At 47.7% G+C, this 17,798-nt stretch overlaps 1 protein-coding gene across 5 annotated transcripts in view; it reads right to left on the bottom strand.

Moving 5' to 3' along the window:
• CAPN13 (calpain 13) overlaps positions 1 to 9,575 on the bottom strand; it is an 81,628-nt gene extending 72,053 nt beyond the window's left edge. For 2 of the 5 annotated variants that reach the window (XR_007150772.1, XM_047851974.1), the window contains exon 1: positions 7,542 to 7,673. Coding sequence is in view for 2 of the 5 variants with exons in the window: in XM_047851974.1 (XP_047707930.1) it covers positions 7,542 to 7,578 (37 nt within the window). In the remaining 3 variants the exon portion in view is untranslated. Of the gene's footprint in view, positions 1 to 7,541; positions 7,674 to 9,370 lie in introns of those variants that run through there. The other 3 variants (XM_047851976.1, XM_047851975.1, XM_047851973.1) reach the window with 3 other exon arrangements.
• Positions 9,576 to 17,798: the final 8,223 nt, after the last annotated feature.

Here is a 17,798-nt window from a genome sequence, read left to right as displayed (position 1 = left end):
CAACTGACTTCAGTTCAGGTCATGATCTCAGGGTTTGTGAATTAGAGTCCTGTGTTGGGCTCTGTGCTGACAGCTCAGAGCCTGGAGCCTGCTTCATACTCCGGGTCTCCCCCTCTCTCTGCCCCTCCCATGCTCATACACTGTTTCTCTCTCAATAATAAATGTTAAAAAAAATTAAACAGGAAGTTTATTTGCAATTAACACATTCATTCCCCTAAAGCATGGATTTAAATTAAAAAAAAATTTTTTTAATATTTTATTTATTCTTGAGAGAGAAACAGACAGAGAGACAGAGCACGAGCAAGGGAGAGGCAGAGAGAGGGAGACACAGAATACGAAGCAGGCTCCAGGCTCTGAGCTGTCAGCACAGAGCCCGAAGTGGGGCCCGAACGCACGAACTGGGAGATCACGACCTGAGCTAAAGTCGGATGCTCAGTGAACTGAGCCACCCAGGCGCCCCTAAATTTTTTTGTATAATTCTATAATAATATGTTTAAAAAATACAATATTCACAGCAACATTCTGAAATGGACTTGCAAAGAAACACTTTGACTACTTAGGAAATGATGCTCAGGTTTCTAGAAGCAAAGATCACCTTATCAAAACCAATTACATAACTTTCCCTCTTTTTATTTTTTCCCTTCCAAAAATAAAGTTCCTTCTTTAGAGGAACAGAAGAATGCCACATACGTGTGGTCATGTGAGTTGAGATATAGAGAGAACACACCTTGATTTTTTAAAAATTATTTGATAAAATTTCTCTTTATTCCCTGTATTTATATAAGGTGGCAAAAACAAACTCTACTGCAAGACTGGGTTGGTTGTATCCTGTAGTATTGTATGGTCCAGAAATACAGTGTAGTATAGCACAGGAGAGTATGCAGAAGTCACAATTTGAGCCAGAAATTATGGATGAATAATTCTGGATTATCTCAAAATCATTGTACTGTGATAATCACAGAACTCTGTCCCTTGTCCTGTCCTGTTTAACATTTGTATCTTAATCCTGGATGAAGATGTTGGCATGAAAATGAAGATACTTTTCAACTTTTCCATCATTTTAATGATATAAAGGAAGAACAATTATCCAAGCAGATGGCAGATTTAAAATTCTAAAGGACCTCCAAGCTGAGAACATGGAAGTTACCCAGGGAAACTGCAAATCTGTCTTCTCATTTAAAAGTTAACTGTGCAAGTAAATAGTGAGTGGGATTTGCCTTGGCTCAGTTTCATTTTGAAAAGATTTTGTACGGCTTACTTGGCTTCCTATTGTGAATGAGGCAATGTGGTGAAAGACGTGCCCACCCTGAGCTGCTGCCACAGCAGGAAGGCACTGCTGTAGACACCATGGGAGCTTCTGGTCCTGTACAAAGTTGCTCTTGACCCGTGGTGGACATCCAGTCCATTCTGTTCAGTTCCGGGGGTGGGGGTTACATTTCAAGCAGCACAGCAATGGAGTACCCTTAATGGTAGCCAAAGCAGTGTGTTAGGGTAGCTAGCACAGGGCACCTGGCCAGAACAGAGCCCTTTGCTTGCAGGCAGGGTTTCCCAGTGCAGTTATACCTGCCTGGAAAAGACAGGGATTTTTTTCTAATGGCACAAGAATGCCATCACCTAAACAAGCAAGAAACCTAGAGATCACTTCCTGGGAAGTGGGAGATCTAGATGTGTTCACTGGGAGAAAGACAGACCGAGGGACTTACAGGGACTGTCAGACCCAGCCCAGAAGTTCTGTTCCCAGCCCTCCAGAATACTCCTGATCTGAGAGAGCACAGATTCAGCCACCCCTGGTCCCACAAAAATCAAGCTCCCTGTTGCTGTTTGTTCAACCTCACCAGGGTTATGTTCCTATTCAGAAAAACTGGGTTTTGCCTTGACCTTTTAAAAATCAAAAAAAAAAAAAAAAGACCCATGAGATGGTGGTCAAGAGCATGTGGGATCAGCTTGAAACTTGAAACTTTAGTTTGACTTCAGATATCGCTTAGTGACTGAGTGATCTTGATCAATGTTCTTACTATCTGAGCCTCCTTTACTTACAAATAAAATGGGCTGGAGGTGGTGGTAATAAAACCAGCCTCAGAGCATGAGGTAGGTATTAAATAGCAACATTCTTTTTAAAAAAGTTTTTTTAATGTTTATTTTTGAGAGAGAGAGAGTGCGACCAGGGGAGGGGCAGAAAGAGAGGAAGACACAGAATCTGAAGCAGACCCCAGGCTCTGAGCTGTCAGCACAGAGCCCGATGTAGGGCTGGAACTCACAAACTGTGAGATCATGCCCTGAGCCGAAGTTGGACACTCAACTGACTGAGCCACCCAGATACCCCAAATACCATCATTCTTATTAAGGGCTCTGTGTGGGAAGTAAGAGCTGTGTGGTAGGTCTCCTGATGATCACACTGTCAGGATCTCCTCAGGTGCCCACTACCCTATCCATGAACCTGAGCCCTGTAACAGGCGATGGGCAAGCCAGGCATTAGCCAGTTGCCTCCTGACGCCCAACAGTAGTTTTCTCCGGGTCCCCAGAGTGGTGCCCAATAGCCTAGCACATGTGGCTAATGAGCACCTGAAATACAGCAAGTGCAACTAAGGAACTGAATTTTAAATTTTATTTTATTTTAATTAACTTACATCTAAATTTAAAGATCTACACTTGCTAGTGGCTGCCTTGGTGAACAGTGACGAAGAAAAGATCTGCTAATGGCATGGATGACCATGTGCACTCTCCAGTGGCGATAGTCAAGCTGAGATCGGATAAACTTAAAAGTTGGGGGGTGCGGGGGGTGGTGGTGGTGGTGCAGAAGAATCCTTGCATTGGACAGATCCTTTCAAGAACTTTGACCTGCAGGGGTTCTCTCAACTGCTTTTCCTCAACATCCAAGTTTTGCCACCAAATCATCCAGTCACTTTCCGCCAGCAGCTCTGCAGTCTTTACAGTGACAGGTGCAGGGCTTGCCTCCAGGAGGAGCTTAGCATGTCCCAGCAACAAAGGGTGATTGGGTGATTCCGTGTGCGTTTTGTTTTCAATCAGCTAAGAAACGGGAAGCCCCGAGTTCAATTGTTCCCTGCCCGGGAGTGATGCACACATCTCTCTCCTGGCTGGTGTTTTTCAGAACAATGGAAATAAATCTGATGTAATGTAGCGGAACACGACAAGGGATGGTTTTCCCCTTAACAAATACTCGTTTGAAATGGTGCCCAAACCCTGCACGAGGAGCGATCTATTTCCCACAACAGTGTTCCAGCAAAACCCATTACTAATTCCACAACTCAAATTAAAACTAACAGAGCTTGAAGGCTGGGGCTGACACTCTCTCTGCTGACAAGGAGCAAGAAGAAGGGTGGGGGAAGGGGCCCTGTGCACTCGCGTGTGTATGTGTTTAATTACACTGTTTAACACATTGAGAATAATTTAGCCACCCGAGTGGAGAAAATAAGGCACTTAACTGCTCTCTGGCGGAAAAAAGCCCCGTGCAAACCACTTTCAGCTCTATGACACCTAGGCACACTTCAGGGCTTTGGAGAGAGAGCAGGGTGAAAGGAGGGAGAGGTAGATAGACTATGCCGATGAAGGGGGAGAGAGAAGGGGGAGAAGGAGAGGGAGAGAAGAGGCAGGGAGAAACCGAGGGGAAGAGAAGGAGGGGGAGGGGAGGGGTAGAGAGAAAAGGAAAATTTTGTGCATATACAAATCAGCTGGGAGTAGGGAAGGCCCAGGACTATTTCTCAAGGAGACCTAGTAGGAGGTAGTATGAAGGTGAAAGTGAGCATAAATTATAGGTTTTAAAAAGATACTTAACACCCACACCAGTGCTTCTGCTGGGTCACTCCCTGACTTCAGAATCATCTGAGTTTCCTTGCCTTTGTGGCCTGAAAGCTGGGAGTGGGGTGTGTGGCCCCTGGAAAGGCAGGCCTCAGAAGAAGACTATGTGGGCTCCCTATGCAGGAGAAACTGAGGCTTAAGACCAAGGAAGAGAAGTTTGGCCCGCATTGGGAGGAGATTCCTATCCAGCTGCCAGCTTCAAGGCTGGCAACTGGGCCCGCAAACAGAGTATGTCACTGTCCCCACCAAGGGGCATCTTTTCTGTTTCATTAGGGCTGAGAGGGGTCTGAGGTCATTACCCACGAAGGGCCACAGGAGCCAGAGAAACGCAAGAAGGCTCTAGCATGGCTGTAGATTTAGAAAGCTCCCAGACCTGGAACAGTTAACAGAGAAGAAAGTGCTCGAACTCTTCGTTGCCTTCCAGGAACTCTGGATGCAGCATCAGGGCTGACTGACCACCAAGGAGAGCACAGTCTGGCGAGGAAGAGGGGGAGAGAGCACCAAAACAGCTCTGTGGTCCATAGAGGTGTAGCCCCATCCTCTTTGCTCCCTGGTGCCCTCAACATGTAGACCCAGCCTCTTCTGACACCCAGGGCCTCACAGGCTCAGAGACCTCAGCTGCTGGGTCCCTCCCCCACCCCCACCCCTACCAGGAGCTTCTGTGGGGTAACAAAATGACTGCTGGCCAGGCAGAAGGGAGTCTGTGCCGCTCTGCTGAGGCTGTGAGCTGTGGGCAAGCTGTCCCCTCCTCTTGCCTTTGGGACACTCAAAAGGCTGGACTTCCTTTTAGGTGCTTTTCAACTGTTACGTTGTGTGTTTCTGGAACAGAAAACGTGGGTTCCCTAAATGATATTGGTGGGCAGACAATGAAATCAGAACCCACTGAATATATTATCCCTTTCAGTTAAATTGGGTTTGTCATGTGTGAACATAAAAAAAGAAACTTGCCTTTGCATAAAAAGATACTCCTTCCCATCCCCCAAGTTCTCTGATACGTGTCATTTAATCACAAAACAAGCCTAGAAAATTCCCTAGCAGACTGGCCATATATTCTGAGGACAAGGCAGAGCATTCCTTCTGGGTTCTATATGTGCCCCAGAAACACGATGTCATATTTGGTATGATCTTGGGATTTCTGGGTGTGGATTTTTTTTTCCACCCATAAAGAGAAGATACTTTCTACTTAGCTAATTCCAGCTCCTTCTTAAGCAAATTAGGGGGTGTTAGGACACTGGGGACTGTCATGTATCAAATTATAATCTGGGTCTTTAAGAGGTGCAATTTCTTCTTCTTTTTTTAACGTTTTATTTATTTTTGAGACAGGGAGAGACAGAGCATGAACAGGGGAGGGTCAGAGAGAGGGAGACACAGAATCTGAAACAGGCTCCAGGCTCTGAGCTGTCAGCACAAAGCCCGATGCGGGGCTCGAACTCACAGACAGCGAGATCGTGACCTGAGCCAAAGTTGGCCGCTTAACCGACTGAGCCACCCAGCCCCCCCCCTTTTTTTAAAGCATCTGAATTCGTTCTTCAACAGATTACAAACACAGTGGTTTGAAATCACACGCATTTGTTATCTCACAATCCTGTAGGCTCAGAAGCCTGGAATTATGTGCGTGGGTTCTGTGCTCAGAATCTCACAAGCCTGAAATCCAGGTGTCAGCCTGCTGTGTTCTCATCTAATGTTCAGGCTTATCTTCCAAGCTGACCACAGTTACCAGCAGAATTCATGTGCTGATGGTTGTAGGACTGAAGTCCCTGTTTCCTTGCTGGCTCTCAGAAACCATGAGGAGCTATTTCTGACCCCTCCCTCCACCCAGGGAGCCCAGCCCCCACAGGGCTTACCTCCCAGAGGCATGAACCAGAGAGGGTGTGCCAAGGACTACGCACACTGGGGTTAGGGCCTTTTCTCTTTTTTTAAGTTTCTTCGGAAATTGGTTCTACATTTAGATAATCAATGTATTCTTAAATGATTTCCTGTTGGTCTATCTTGCAGCAGAGGAGGACAAAGAGAAGGAAATGGATGGGAAGGAGACAAAGTGAGAAGAGAGGGGGGCAGGGATACAGAAAGACAGAGACAGCAGGTGGGTGGGGGTGGAGATCCTGAGGGAGAAGGGGAGTGCAAGGAAGGACAGAACCTACTACTTAAAGTCCTTCTCACGCCAGCCCAGCATCCTGGGTTGCTGAAATGGAGCCCATGCCTCCTGCCCGTTTTTTCCCCCTCAGATGCAAATAAAACAGATGCAGTAATGGAGACTCCCAAGGGAGTGCTCTGAAGTCCCCTCCTGTGACAACAGGCTATAGAGCAAGTTCCGGGGCACTGCATCTGGCCACCGCACAGGGATGCCAGCAGCTGGACCTCAGGTGTCCCAGTGCACGTCTGGCATTCCTGGGCATCTCAGGCCCATGGAGGCCACAGGAGCAATGGGCCAGAGCTCTGGACTGGGAGCCTACTGCTGGCTCCACCAGTGGCCACTCCCCACTGTGGTGGTGGGGGGAGGGTGGCAGGGGTGGGGAGATAGGGTCAGTAGCACCAGCAGCCAAGCACCCTAAGGGAGAGACTCCCTTTTCCAATCAGCTCCAGGACGTATGACAATGGTGTGTCCCAAGCTGCTTGCTCTGAGACTGTTCTGAAACCAGGGTTCCACCCAGGTGGATGGGGTCACACTTGTGGGGTTGGGGACAGGGCATGGACCAGTGGGAGAGGAAAAGTCTTTTGAAGGGCAACTGAGTGGCTTAGTCGTTAAGCACCCAACCCGATTTTGGCTCAGGTCATGATCTTACTGTTCGTGAAATCGAGCCCAATGCGGGACTCAGCACTGACAGCCCAGTACCTGTTTGGGATTCTCTTTCTCTCTCTCTCTCAATAAATAAACATTAAAAAAAAGTTTTTCAAAAAGAGCTCCTGAATAAGTATGTCAAAGAGCACCACAAAAGAAAATGAACTTAGAGCTTGCGTGTGTATAAATGTGTGTGCAAAGGTGAGTGAAGCTGAGAAAAGCAGGTGGCAGGGAGTTCCCATACACCTTCCTTTATTCTTTCTCACCCTGCCCTTAAAAATTGCAAGAAGGCGGCCAGAGCATTGGAGGGGGGCTGGGGTAGGAAGGGGAGACAAGGAGGAAGAGGAGCAGAGGGTCGAGGCAGGCCTTTGAGGCCCTGAAGGGAGGGGAAAGGCAGGTGGGAGAGGGACTGTGCCTGCAGAGCCACAGCTTGGGTTGGGCGGTTGATGCCTGAGCAGGGTGGAGGTGGGGGGGGGGGCGGGTAGCAGATACTGCCTCAGGAAGCCTCAGCCTCCCTCCTGCTGCCTAGGACCGGCAGCCGCGTGCCAGAACAGGCAAGGCCCCAAGGGAGTCATGGGGAGGCCTGTGCTCATCTGGAGAAAGTGACATGGTCACAGGAAGAAAGGAGGGAGGGTTTGCAGACAGTGCCAGAGGGAGACAGGGCGCTGGATCAGAACAGGCTGGGAATTGAAGGAATGTGCCCTCAGTGGGCAGTGGTGGGCTGTGGCTGGCAGTCCAGCATCCTAGAAGCCAGCCCACCCTGAATGCCTCTGAATTTCTCTCCCAGGCAACTTTAGTACCTGAAAGGAGGCTGGGGATCTTGGCGATGGGGCATAATGACATAGCTCAGCTGGCTGGCAGTCACTTCTGGGTGAGGACTGGACTGGGGACAAGACTTGATGTTTGGCAAGGAGAACCGAGCAAACATTCCTATGACCCCTCCTACCTCCAGCACTGATCCAGATGTGGGTCACTGGCCGCATCTCCTAGAGGCAGATGTGTGGTCACTTCCGATGGAGACACAACCCTAGGGGCTGTGGTCCACGGGCCGTGATGGAGTCTGGCTCCTTCTCTGAGCTGCGTGAGGTCCTGGTCAGGCCTGATCTACAGGTATGGGAGGCGGGCACAGCAGAACTGATCCAGCCAGTGATCAGAGGCAGAGTACTGCCCGAGGGACCATCATTTCAGCATAAAATTAACCAAAGGTCCTGGCTAGTCTCAGTTTTAAAGGTCCCTTGTGGCTGTTTTGGCAGCGCGAGGATGTTAACCCCAGAGTCCAGGGACTCTGAGGGAGCCCATCTTGGGTCACTACCTCAGGACAAGACACTTTTTGCATCTGCCATACCCAGCAGGGGGGAGGCAGTGGGATCAGCCTTCACTTCCTCACCCCTCCACCGGCTCTTAAAGACCAGCATTTGTTTATTAGCTAAATAGATGGTCTCTGAGCAGGAGGAGAGGATCTTCAGCTGCCTTTCGGCAGGGAGCATCACAGTTCAGGAGGGCCTGACAGGCCCTTTAGGGATCACCTTGTTAACTATCTTAGTTATTAAAATAAGGAAATAGGGTTTGGCCAAGCTTTCCTGGTTGTTTATTGGGAGAACTAGCTTTGCAGACTGGCCAGCAGATGTGCCCTCCCGTGATATTACAGAATTTTTTATTCCAAACGGTTCCTGCAAAGCAAACAGCAGTGCATGGTAGTGAAGTAGTCCCCTGAGAATTCGGGGATGAAGACAGAAGGAAGACTCAACCCAGGGTGGCCTGGGCCCCAAGCAGTGCTTCCAACCAGGCTCTGGGTTTGGAAAGTGCAGGCTTACTCAGCTTAACCAGTTTCCCTGTTTTGTCCCCAGTCAGAGCCTTCTATATGCAAATCTGAATCAGGACTCTCCTGGGAAGGAGGGATCAGAGAGACACAAACAGATTATGTTTGTAGATTATGTTCCCATCACCCAATGTGCTAAGTATTCAGTCCTCCCACAGGTGTCACGCACAAAAACACGGTTTAGGTCCAGCTGGATACAGGTGGGGCAATGCGAGAGAATGTGCTCAATGACTATCCAGATCATGCCACCTGGGGGTCAGCCAAGTTCTGTTTCTTTCCCAGGACAAACAGGGCAGTTGGCAGGTCATAACCCAACTAGAACTCCAGAGGGAGAATGTCTGCGTTTACTCTGGTTAGCTTGGGTTCAAGCATAACAGCTAGAACTCAGTCTCCCTAAGAAGAGAATCACATCTCAAAGATGACCCAACCTTAGCAGCCACAGAGGCACAGGCAGGGACTGTGAAGCAACTGTTGGGGGTAGAAGGAACCACCTGAATCTCTGAAGTGATCAGTCTTGTGGTTAACCCAGATTTTTCAACTTTGTTCTTGTAATTATTAAGCTAGAGCATTTGAAAACAAAAGGCAAAGTCTGGGCCCCATTCCTTCCTTCTGCAAATATTAAACATGTGCTATGTGTCAGAAGTTGAACATGGGTGGAAAAGGTGATGGGATTCCTCCCATCAGAGTATCCCTTAATGTCAACGTTGCCCTTGTGCACAAAAGCAAAGATCCTGTCATTGTAGGAAATATGCAAAGCTGAGATGATCTTCTCTTAGGGAGTCAACTCATCCCTTGCCCCAGTTTTCCTTAAAGCTTAACCTTGGACCATTTGCTCTGGTGGGAGTCTCAGCATCTGAAAATTAAGACGCTCTCTGGGGAAATTCATATGCTCACTCAGGTTTGGACCACCACCTTGGTCCAAAGCCCCGGGAGGTCACCAATCACACCCTACCTACCTGTTTCCTAGATGAGCGCATCTGATGTCAGCAGTATTCCAGGTCAGGACTGGCTCAGCAGCAGCAGCTTTGTGGGATGGAGAGTGGCAGAGGAGGGTGGCAGGTGAGTCAGCCCTGTGGCAGAGTCCCAGAGTTCCGGGTTCTTCCCTCAGGCTCTTCCTTATATGCGCTCACCAGGTAGTGCCCCACCTTAGTTAAACAATGTCTCCTGGACCAAGCCTCAGGGCCTCCTGGAGGGAGGACAGTGAGTTTAACTGCAAAGTCTTCCAGACACTTCTTGGCCCAAGCTGACTGTCTCCTCCCAATCCTGGCTCACTTCCTGGAGCCCCCAGCTGAAGGTACAATTTCTTGGCTGCTGGATTGTGTTTCTCTCATTGTTTCCAGATATTTCAGTTTCCTTGTTTCACTAGGGGAATCAAATGGGTGTTTCTACAGAAACCCCCTTGAAGCACAGAGGAAGTGCTAAGAAGCTCCAGGAAGCAGCCCTCCTTGCGCCTCATTCTCACACAGGATGTGCGGTTGCCAGGTGTTGTACATCCAGAGGGCCCACTCAGAGTAAATCACATCACCTGGGCTTTCTGTTGGCGAGACCATCTTCTTTCCCCAGATAGGTCTCAGCACACAATAACGCTTGGGCGTGGGCAAGGTCTCTGCATCATCACTGCTTAATGGATTGGGGAGAAAGGGTCAAGGTGCTTCCTGACTCCAGAACCCCGAGAGCCCAGCTCACCCTGTGTTGTAGGTGAGAATGGTAAAGTAGGGAAAGCAAGAAAAAATGTGGAAATCACCAGGAGCTGATGTGACTGGATGCATCCCGAAACTGTCATGGCAGGCAACAGAGGGATTTAGAACCCGGAAGGAAGATTAGAGCACTGGAAAGTGTGGCTGAGTCTGTGGCCCCTGGGAAGTAGCCAGGTAGATGTGGAGGGGTCCCTCCGGTGACTGGAAACTCCACAATTCTTAGCTATCTGACTTGGGCAAGTCCTTTCCCTTCTGAAGCTTGGTTGACTAATCTGTGAAGTGAGGGTTATGACCCTTGCTTAGCTTCCCTCATATTTATTTACAGGGACACCTGAACCCCAGGGAACACACTCTGCTAGAACTTTCACTATAAATACAGTCTGTAATAAACACACTATTTTATGAATATAATTAATGAATAAATAGACCTCAATCTGTGTGTGTGTGAGCAACATGATTTTACTAATAGGGTATGCAATCAAAAACATTTGAAAGCCATAGTTTCCAAAAATATGGTGTGAAAATGCTTTAGAAGTCCCGTCTCACATAAGCATATCTTGAGACAGAGCCTAAAGAAAAATAACTGGGAGTTTTCCTGCTTACTGATGATGATTTCGTCTTCTCCCATTTCATCAAATAGTTGTCCCCCACCCCCTCAGAGCAGGCACTGTTGCCCCAGAGGCATTCTTTGGGAGTATTGAGTTACAAGGGGAACTGTTTCCCAAAGGAGAGTTCTCGGTACCAGGAGACAAGAGCTGTGGGTGATAGTTGTGCTGTGAGAACGGGCGAGTGGGGCTCTGGAAAGAACACTTGTATCAAATCCAAGGGACCGTTTTCTTTTGGGGCTTTGTTGGCTCTTTGGTGTTCTCTCTCCTCATTCACATGTGCTCTTTAAAAGCCAACCCTCGGGGATTTGTGTGTTTCAGAGAAATCCAGGGGATTTAAACTGGGTGACCCTGAGTCATAATTTTCTAGCTGTTCTTCCTCCAGGGCAGAAGGAAGTGTGTCATGCCCCTCAAATCCTTCCCACGAAAGGCAGTTGGCATCAGCTCTGAGATGCAGTTCTTTGGTCCCCAAGTAGGCCCCAGCTCCTCTTGCACGGAGTCAGGATGGCCTACAGGATGTGAGATGGTCACTGTGTCACAAGGCCCAACCATGCCTCCACCATCACTGCCGAGTGCACAGACCCTGCTGTAGTTGCTCATGCCTGGGCCACCGGGGCTATGCCTCCAGTGCCCACTGGACGTAAGAAATGCAGCCATCAGCCCAGGGCTGTAGTCACCCGCTCTTCCTCTGCCAGTGTCATGGTGTCCTGGCCATCCCTGAGGCTGCTGCCCACACCCCTGCGGCTGACACCTCCAGCTCTCAGTGTCCTACAGAACTGGCAGAGAAATTGCTCTTTTTTGCAACCTCCTCTGAGCCAGGAGAAAATCTGAGACAAACTGGGCTCAGGGTCTCCTTCCATGCTTTGTGAACCCAGGCTACATAGTCCTTGAACTAGTCTTGCCCATGGAGAGTCTACTCTCCCTTGGAATGACTTGTTTCTCTGGAGAATCCTCATTCATTCACATAGACACTTCGGAGTGCTCCCTCTGGCCAATGTCTAGAGACACCTCAAGATACCAGCTCCTGGGACACACGGTTTTCCTGGCTCCCTCCTCTGCTCTGCTTCCCCTTCTCTCTTTCTTCCCTCCACCTCTCTATTCTAGGTCTCTGGCTACTTCCCTCCCCACCATCATTCCAGGCACCATGCAAGGTCCAGGAGACACAGCAGCAAACCCAGTGCACATGACAAGCCCTGGCTGCTTAGAGTCTAGTGAGAGAGACACACATGAAACCAGTAGCCACAAAATGAATTGGAGGATTTTACTTGTGATCAGAGGGGTAGGGGGGTATGCACATCTATGAGAACCTAAAGCAGGGAAACCTCATCTCCATTGAGGAGTCACAGGAGGCCCCCTATGGAGGGACAGATGGAAGAGGACCCCACCAAGAGAAGAGAGTGGTAGAGGTGGTCCAGGCAGGCGTCAGAGTGGTGAGAGAGTACAAATCCCAGAGGACAGCTTGATGAATGTTTCATGACATGAAACCCATGTTATTAGCACCCAGGTGAAGAGAAAGGCCATTACCAGGACCCCAGAGCCCCCTTTGTACCTTTACCCATCACAATCCTCCAGGATATCCCCAAGGTAAACTGTCTGCAGTCCTGTTCATTTCGATAAGTTCCATCCTGTTGTGTTTTTTTTTAATAAGAAAACAAATACAGCATTGATTTAGGGGATTAAATCAAATGCCCCTGAAAAATATGCCAGAGGACTGTTGTGGCAAGCCAAACAGGTATTCAGAGTGTTTGCCACATAGTTAAAAGATCATCTGACAGGTTTCATTATCTTTACATTCCTCTGTGGGTAGAAAAAATCAAGTCAACAAAGTGAGTTGATGTGTGTTAGTGCCAAAAAGTGTGAAGTGGCCGGAGGCTCACCTAGCTTGAGTTTGCTGTGCAACGGACTGTGTTCTGGATGGATTATGAACTGCCCCAGTCATATTCTTAAGCTCAGAGAAATAGGTGAAAAATCCAGCATTATCTTCAAGAGAAGCATTATAAGCCCACAAGTTTTCAAATCACAGTGTCCTTGCCCTACCACTTACTGATTGTGGAATTTTAGAGAAGATACTTAACTCTAAGTCTGCTTCCTCAACTCCAAAATGGCCTAGATAATAGAATCTAACTCAGCAGACATCATTGAAGATGAAAAAAGCAAAGACAGGTAAATTGCTTCATGCTAAGTCTGGTACACAGTAACTGTTCATTAAATGGGGGCCATGATTTAGTAAAAGCAGACATAGTTCTCTGCTGGTAGAAGTTTAGGAGAGCTAGTTTGGAAGAGAGTGGGGACTTCTCAGGTGGAAACCAGAGGCATGTAGAGGAAGGACCAGATGATAGCCCAGATCAGAAAAGGACAGCCTGATGCTGACAAAGGGAACATCCAGAGACCAGCGAGGGAAAAGGAACTCATTTTCACTTGTTTCTTAAAGCTCTGTTTCAATAACAAGTCAGTCAACACATGGTTAAGTATTGCCTGGAGAAACCAACAGAGACTGGCATGACACATTTGTTTCTGGTGTTGCCACATGTTGCTGAATTGAGAAAGACAGAAGCATTTGGCCAAGGAGAAATGAGCTCTGCTACTGATGTGGAAACCTTAGTAATGGGTGCGCTGAAAAAAAAAATGAACCCCTTCCCTGCCTTCCTATGTGGTGGCTGTGCTGGAGAGGGCCTGGAGAGGCCCAGGTCCCATTGTGCTGAAGGAGCAGGAAGACAACACTCTGGGAGACGTGTGTGCACATCAGGGCAGGGTTATTGGGTGATTGCTATGCCTCCTTCAGTGTTCCCGCATCCCTCAGGGTGAGCTCCTTTGGTGAGCACCCAGGTCCGTGAAAGTCCAAGGTGGGCACTGTGGTTGCAGCTTGAGGAGGATGCACAGACCAGGACTGTTCTGGGACTATACATGGGTGAGGAGACGGGAGATAGGACTGCCTTTGCTACTTCCTTCTTTGACTGCATCTCCAGTAAACAAGTTCTCAGGAATTTGAGGCAAGAAGGCTTAGGTGAGCCAACACATGGGGTTGGATTAGGGAGGGTTGGAGTAAGTTGTATTGCCTACTTTCATTCTTTAGCTAAGCCGGGGCCTTGTGGAAAACCTATCCTTTCTCCTGAAGGGAAGAAAATGGGGTGGAGTAGGGACAAGTAAAATAATAAGTGCACAAAGTTAGTGCAGAATGGCCTAAAGACAGAGGAAGGGCATTTGGTACACAGGTGGGGAAATGTCACACTTGCCGAGGAAGTTGGTGACCAGTCTCTGGGGTGAGCAAATGTTGGGGGGGAGCAGGGGGCGTGCCCAGAATAAAGGACCAACAAGCAGGTTCTTGCAGGGACTAGGAATCCATCAGATCTGAATCACCAAATTCACATTGGGCTGTAGTGGGACCACTTAGTTTTCAGTCAGTTGCCTTGAAAAGAGGACCTCAGACCCACCCAATGGGAGAGACCCTTGGGATCCTCTAAGAAAATGATCCCGCAGAGTCAGGTTAAACAAGTGCAGCTTCCTCCTATGGATTTCTGGGCTTCTCCATCTGTCCTCCAACATAATAACAAGAAAACTAATTGAAAAGGATGTCTAAGGTCATTTGGGGGTACCAATAGAAGAGGATGTCCTGAAGAGACTTGTCTCCATCTAAGCCAGTCTTGAATGTGACAAAAATACTGTAACAAGGCAGATAAATGAATCCCCAGAAGGAAAGAGGAAAATAGGCAGGAGCCTTAGAGAAGAAAGAAAGGGGAAACCCTGGGGCCTGAAGTAGCCGAGGATCCTCGTGAGATCCTTTACAGGGCTGTTAACTGTCCACTGACACACTATCTATGAAAGATAATCAAAATAATTTCATTAATATGGATCCTGGCACCATCACAAGGTAATGAAATGAGGAAGTTAAAACTGCCAAGTGTTACTGTGTACGAGGAATTCAGAGATGCTTCATAAAGATCAGACTGTAGCCAAGCTCAGATATGCCAGTGATGATTACAGAAAGCCAACAAGGGAGGTCAAAGAAATAGTTGTCCCTCCTTGATAAGAAGATGCTACTGGGAGGTTGCCTACGAACCTATTAATATCTATTTTTATCCATCCTAGAGCCATATTTGTATCTCGAGAGGACAATCGTTGGACAATGGGCTGAGCTAAAGATGAATACAGAGTGCTCCGTTGCAAATTCTAAGTCTGAACAATCAAGCTTTATTCATTTCTTGTTTGCTCATCATATTAACCTTTTATTATGCAAAGCTGTCAGTTCAACTGCACAATGCAAAAAAAAAAAAAAAAAAGAATATTGGGGACAACTCACAAGCGATGTTTACCGTAGCTGATGAAAGGAAAAAAAGTTTCTAGCAGATTCTAGAAAGAATCTGCTGAAGAGGATTCTCCTGCTCATCCTCAGATCCTTGTTGGCAAGCTGATCTGCTCATCGGGGACCCTGAACTGACTCCTACTCTAGTGTGTGCTGGAAAGGGTTACTTTCCTTTAGAGGAGGCAAAATTTTCATGCCAGTGAACTCATGCATGAGAGAAAGCTCTCTCGGGCAGTGAGCTCTCAATGGTGGTTCTCAAACTTAGACACACAAAATTCACTGGGGGAGGGTGTTGTTACAAAATGTAGAGTTTTCTGTGGGGCCCAAGAATCCGCAGGTTAACCGGCATCCCAGGAGACTGCGTTGAGGATCAATCCCTGTAGTGACCCTGGTGGCCGCTGGTCTACTGCTTAGAAAAGGCCACCCCCTCCTCACATGCACACATGGACCCTGCCAGGACACTAGTGCTGTCAGAGGGTCATTGGGCCTTCACAGGGTCAGGAGGCAGGGCTGCCTCCTGTGAGCATGGAGGGGCTCTAGAAGGGATCTTCAGTGGTAAGTCAGGGCCTTCTGGTCACAGTAAACTTGTAGAGCAGATTTTAGGGGCAGTTGTTAGACTGCCCTGCATCCCCACCGCTGTTAGCCAAGTGATTCTCAGTCCTGACTATGCGTTAGCATCACCTGCAAAGATTTTTTTTAATTATTCTCCCCCAAATCAGTCAAGTCAGACACCTGGGGTTGAGTGAGGGTGCTCCTGGCAGTCATATATTTTAAAAGATCCTTGAATGATTCTAAAGTGCAGCCTGGATTGAGAACCATGGGTTTAGTCTTGCTCTTAGCTCCTTGGGTCCTTCTCTCCTTCTTCCTCACGGGTAAGGGCATTTCCAATTGCTCAGTGCATGAACTACCCCCTCTGACTACTGAAAGGCCCCAACTCTGCCACCCCATCCAGCCTGCTATTTCTCAGAGCGCTCTATCCCCCCAACCCCAGGCCTCTCTGCAGAGAAGACCCTCTTCTCTCAGTGTGGTACTAGGGGAGGATGCTAGTCTTCAGGAGTCCTGGAAGGAAAATGTATATTTCTGTGTCTCCTTCATTCATAGCATGCAAATGATTAATGGTCTCAGGTCTTAAGGCAAGTTCCCTGAGAAACAGACTCTGAGAAGGAGATTTATGTGCAGAAGGTTTACTGGGGAATGCTATTGGGGTCAGTGCCTGTGAGGCAATGAAGAAAGAAATACTGGGAAGAGGGAGGCACTGGACAGAAGGGCAGAGGTTGTTGCAACAAAGGTCGCAGAACACCCCATGGTGGTCTAGACTCTGGATGGACCTTAAGAAGGATTCCACTTTACATGAAAGACGTTTTTCCAAAGAAGACATCCAGATGGCTAACAGACACATTAAAAGATGCTCAACGTCACTCATCACCAGGGAAATAGAAATCAAAACCACAATGAGATACCACCTCACACTGGTCAGAATGGCTAAGAATAACAACACAGGAACAACAGGTTTTGGCAAGAATGTGGAGAAAGGGGAACCCTTTTGCACTGTGGGTGGAAATGCAAACTGATGCAGCCACTCTGGAGAATAGGATGAAGGTTCCTCAAAAAGTGAAAAATAGAACTATCTTTGATGCGCCTAGGTGGCTCAGTCACTTAAGCATCTGACTTTTGCTCAGGTCATGATCTCAAGGTTTGTGGGTTTGAGCCCTGCATCGGGCTTTCCGCTGTCAGCACAGAGCCTTCTTTAGATCCTCTCTCTGCCTCTCCCCTCTCCCTGCCCTACTCTCTCCCTCAAAAAAATAAATACACATTAAAAAAAAAGAGAGAGTCACCTGGATGGCTCAGTCAGTTAAGCATCTGACCCTTGATTTTGGCTCAGGTCATGCTCTCATAGGTTGTGAGGGCCCTGCATGGAATTCTCTCTCTCTCCCTCTCTCTGCCCCTACCTCTCTCATGCCCTGTCTCTAAAATAAATGAACATTAAAAAAAAAAAAGAACTGCCCATGATCCACCAATTGCATTACTAGGTATTTACCCAAAGGACACAAAAATACAGATTCGAAAGGATATATGAACCCTGATGATTATAGCAGCACTATCAACAATAGCCAAATTATGGAAAGAGCCCAAATGTCCACTGACTGATGAATGGATAAAGAAGATATGGGGTACACACACACACACACACACACACACACACACGAATATTAGTCACCAAAAATAATGAAATCTTGCCATTTGCCACGACGTGGATGGAGCTAGAATGTATCATGCTAAGTGAAATAAGTCAGAGAAAGACAAATACCATATGATTTCACTCATATGTGGAATTAAGAAACAAAACAGATGAACATATGGAGGGGAGAGGGAAACCAACAATAAGAAACTCTTAAAGACAGAGAACAAACTGAGGATTGATGGAGGGAGGTGGGGAGATGGGCTAGATGGGTGATGGGTATTAAGGAGGGCATTTGTTGTTATGAGCTCTGGGTGTTGTAAGTGATGAATCACTCAATTATACTCCTGAAACCGATATTGCACTGTATGTTACTTAACTGGAATTTAAATAGAAATCTGAAAAGAAAAAAAAAAAGAATTGTTGCACTTTGAAGCATGAAGGCAAGCCTTTTATATCCCCTATATGGACCAGTAACTGGATGTAGGCTGCCTTTGGGGAGGCAATGTGACCTTGGAATGGGTGACTCTTCAGTCAAGGACAATTCAGGGCAATACCTGGAGTCTCCCTACTTGACTGAGAGCCACCAGCTGTCAACATGCA

This window comes from Prionailurus viverrinus, chromosome A3, assembly GCF_022837055.1.
Source record: "Prionailurus viverrinus isolate Anna chromosome A3, UM_Priviv_1.0, whole genome shotgun sequence".
NCBI classification, from domain to species: domain Eukaryota; kingdom Metazoa; phylum Chordata; class Mammalia; order Carnivora; family Felidae; genus Prionailurus; species Prionailurus viverrinus.
The sequence above is the reverse complement of the archived record's forward strand: the minus strand, read 5'-3'. Positions and strand labels throughout refer to the sequence as shown.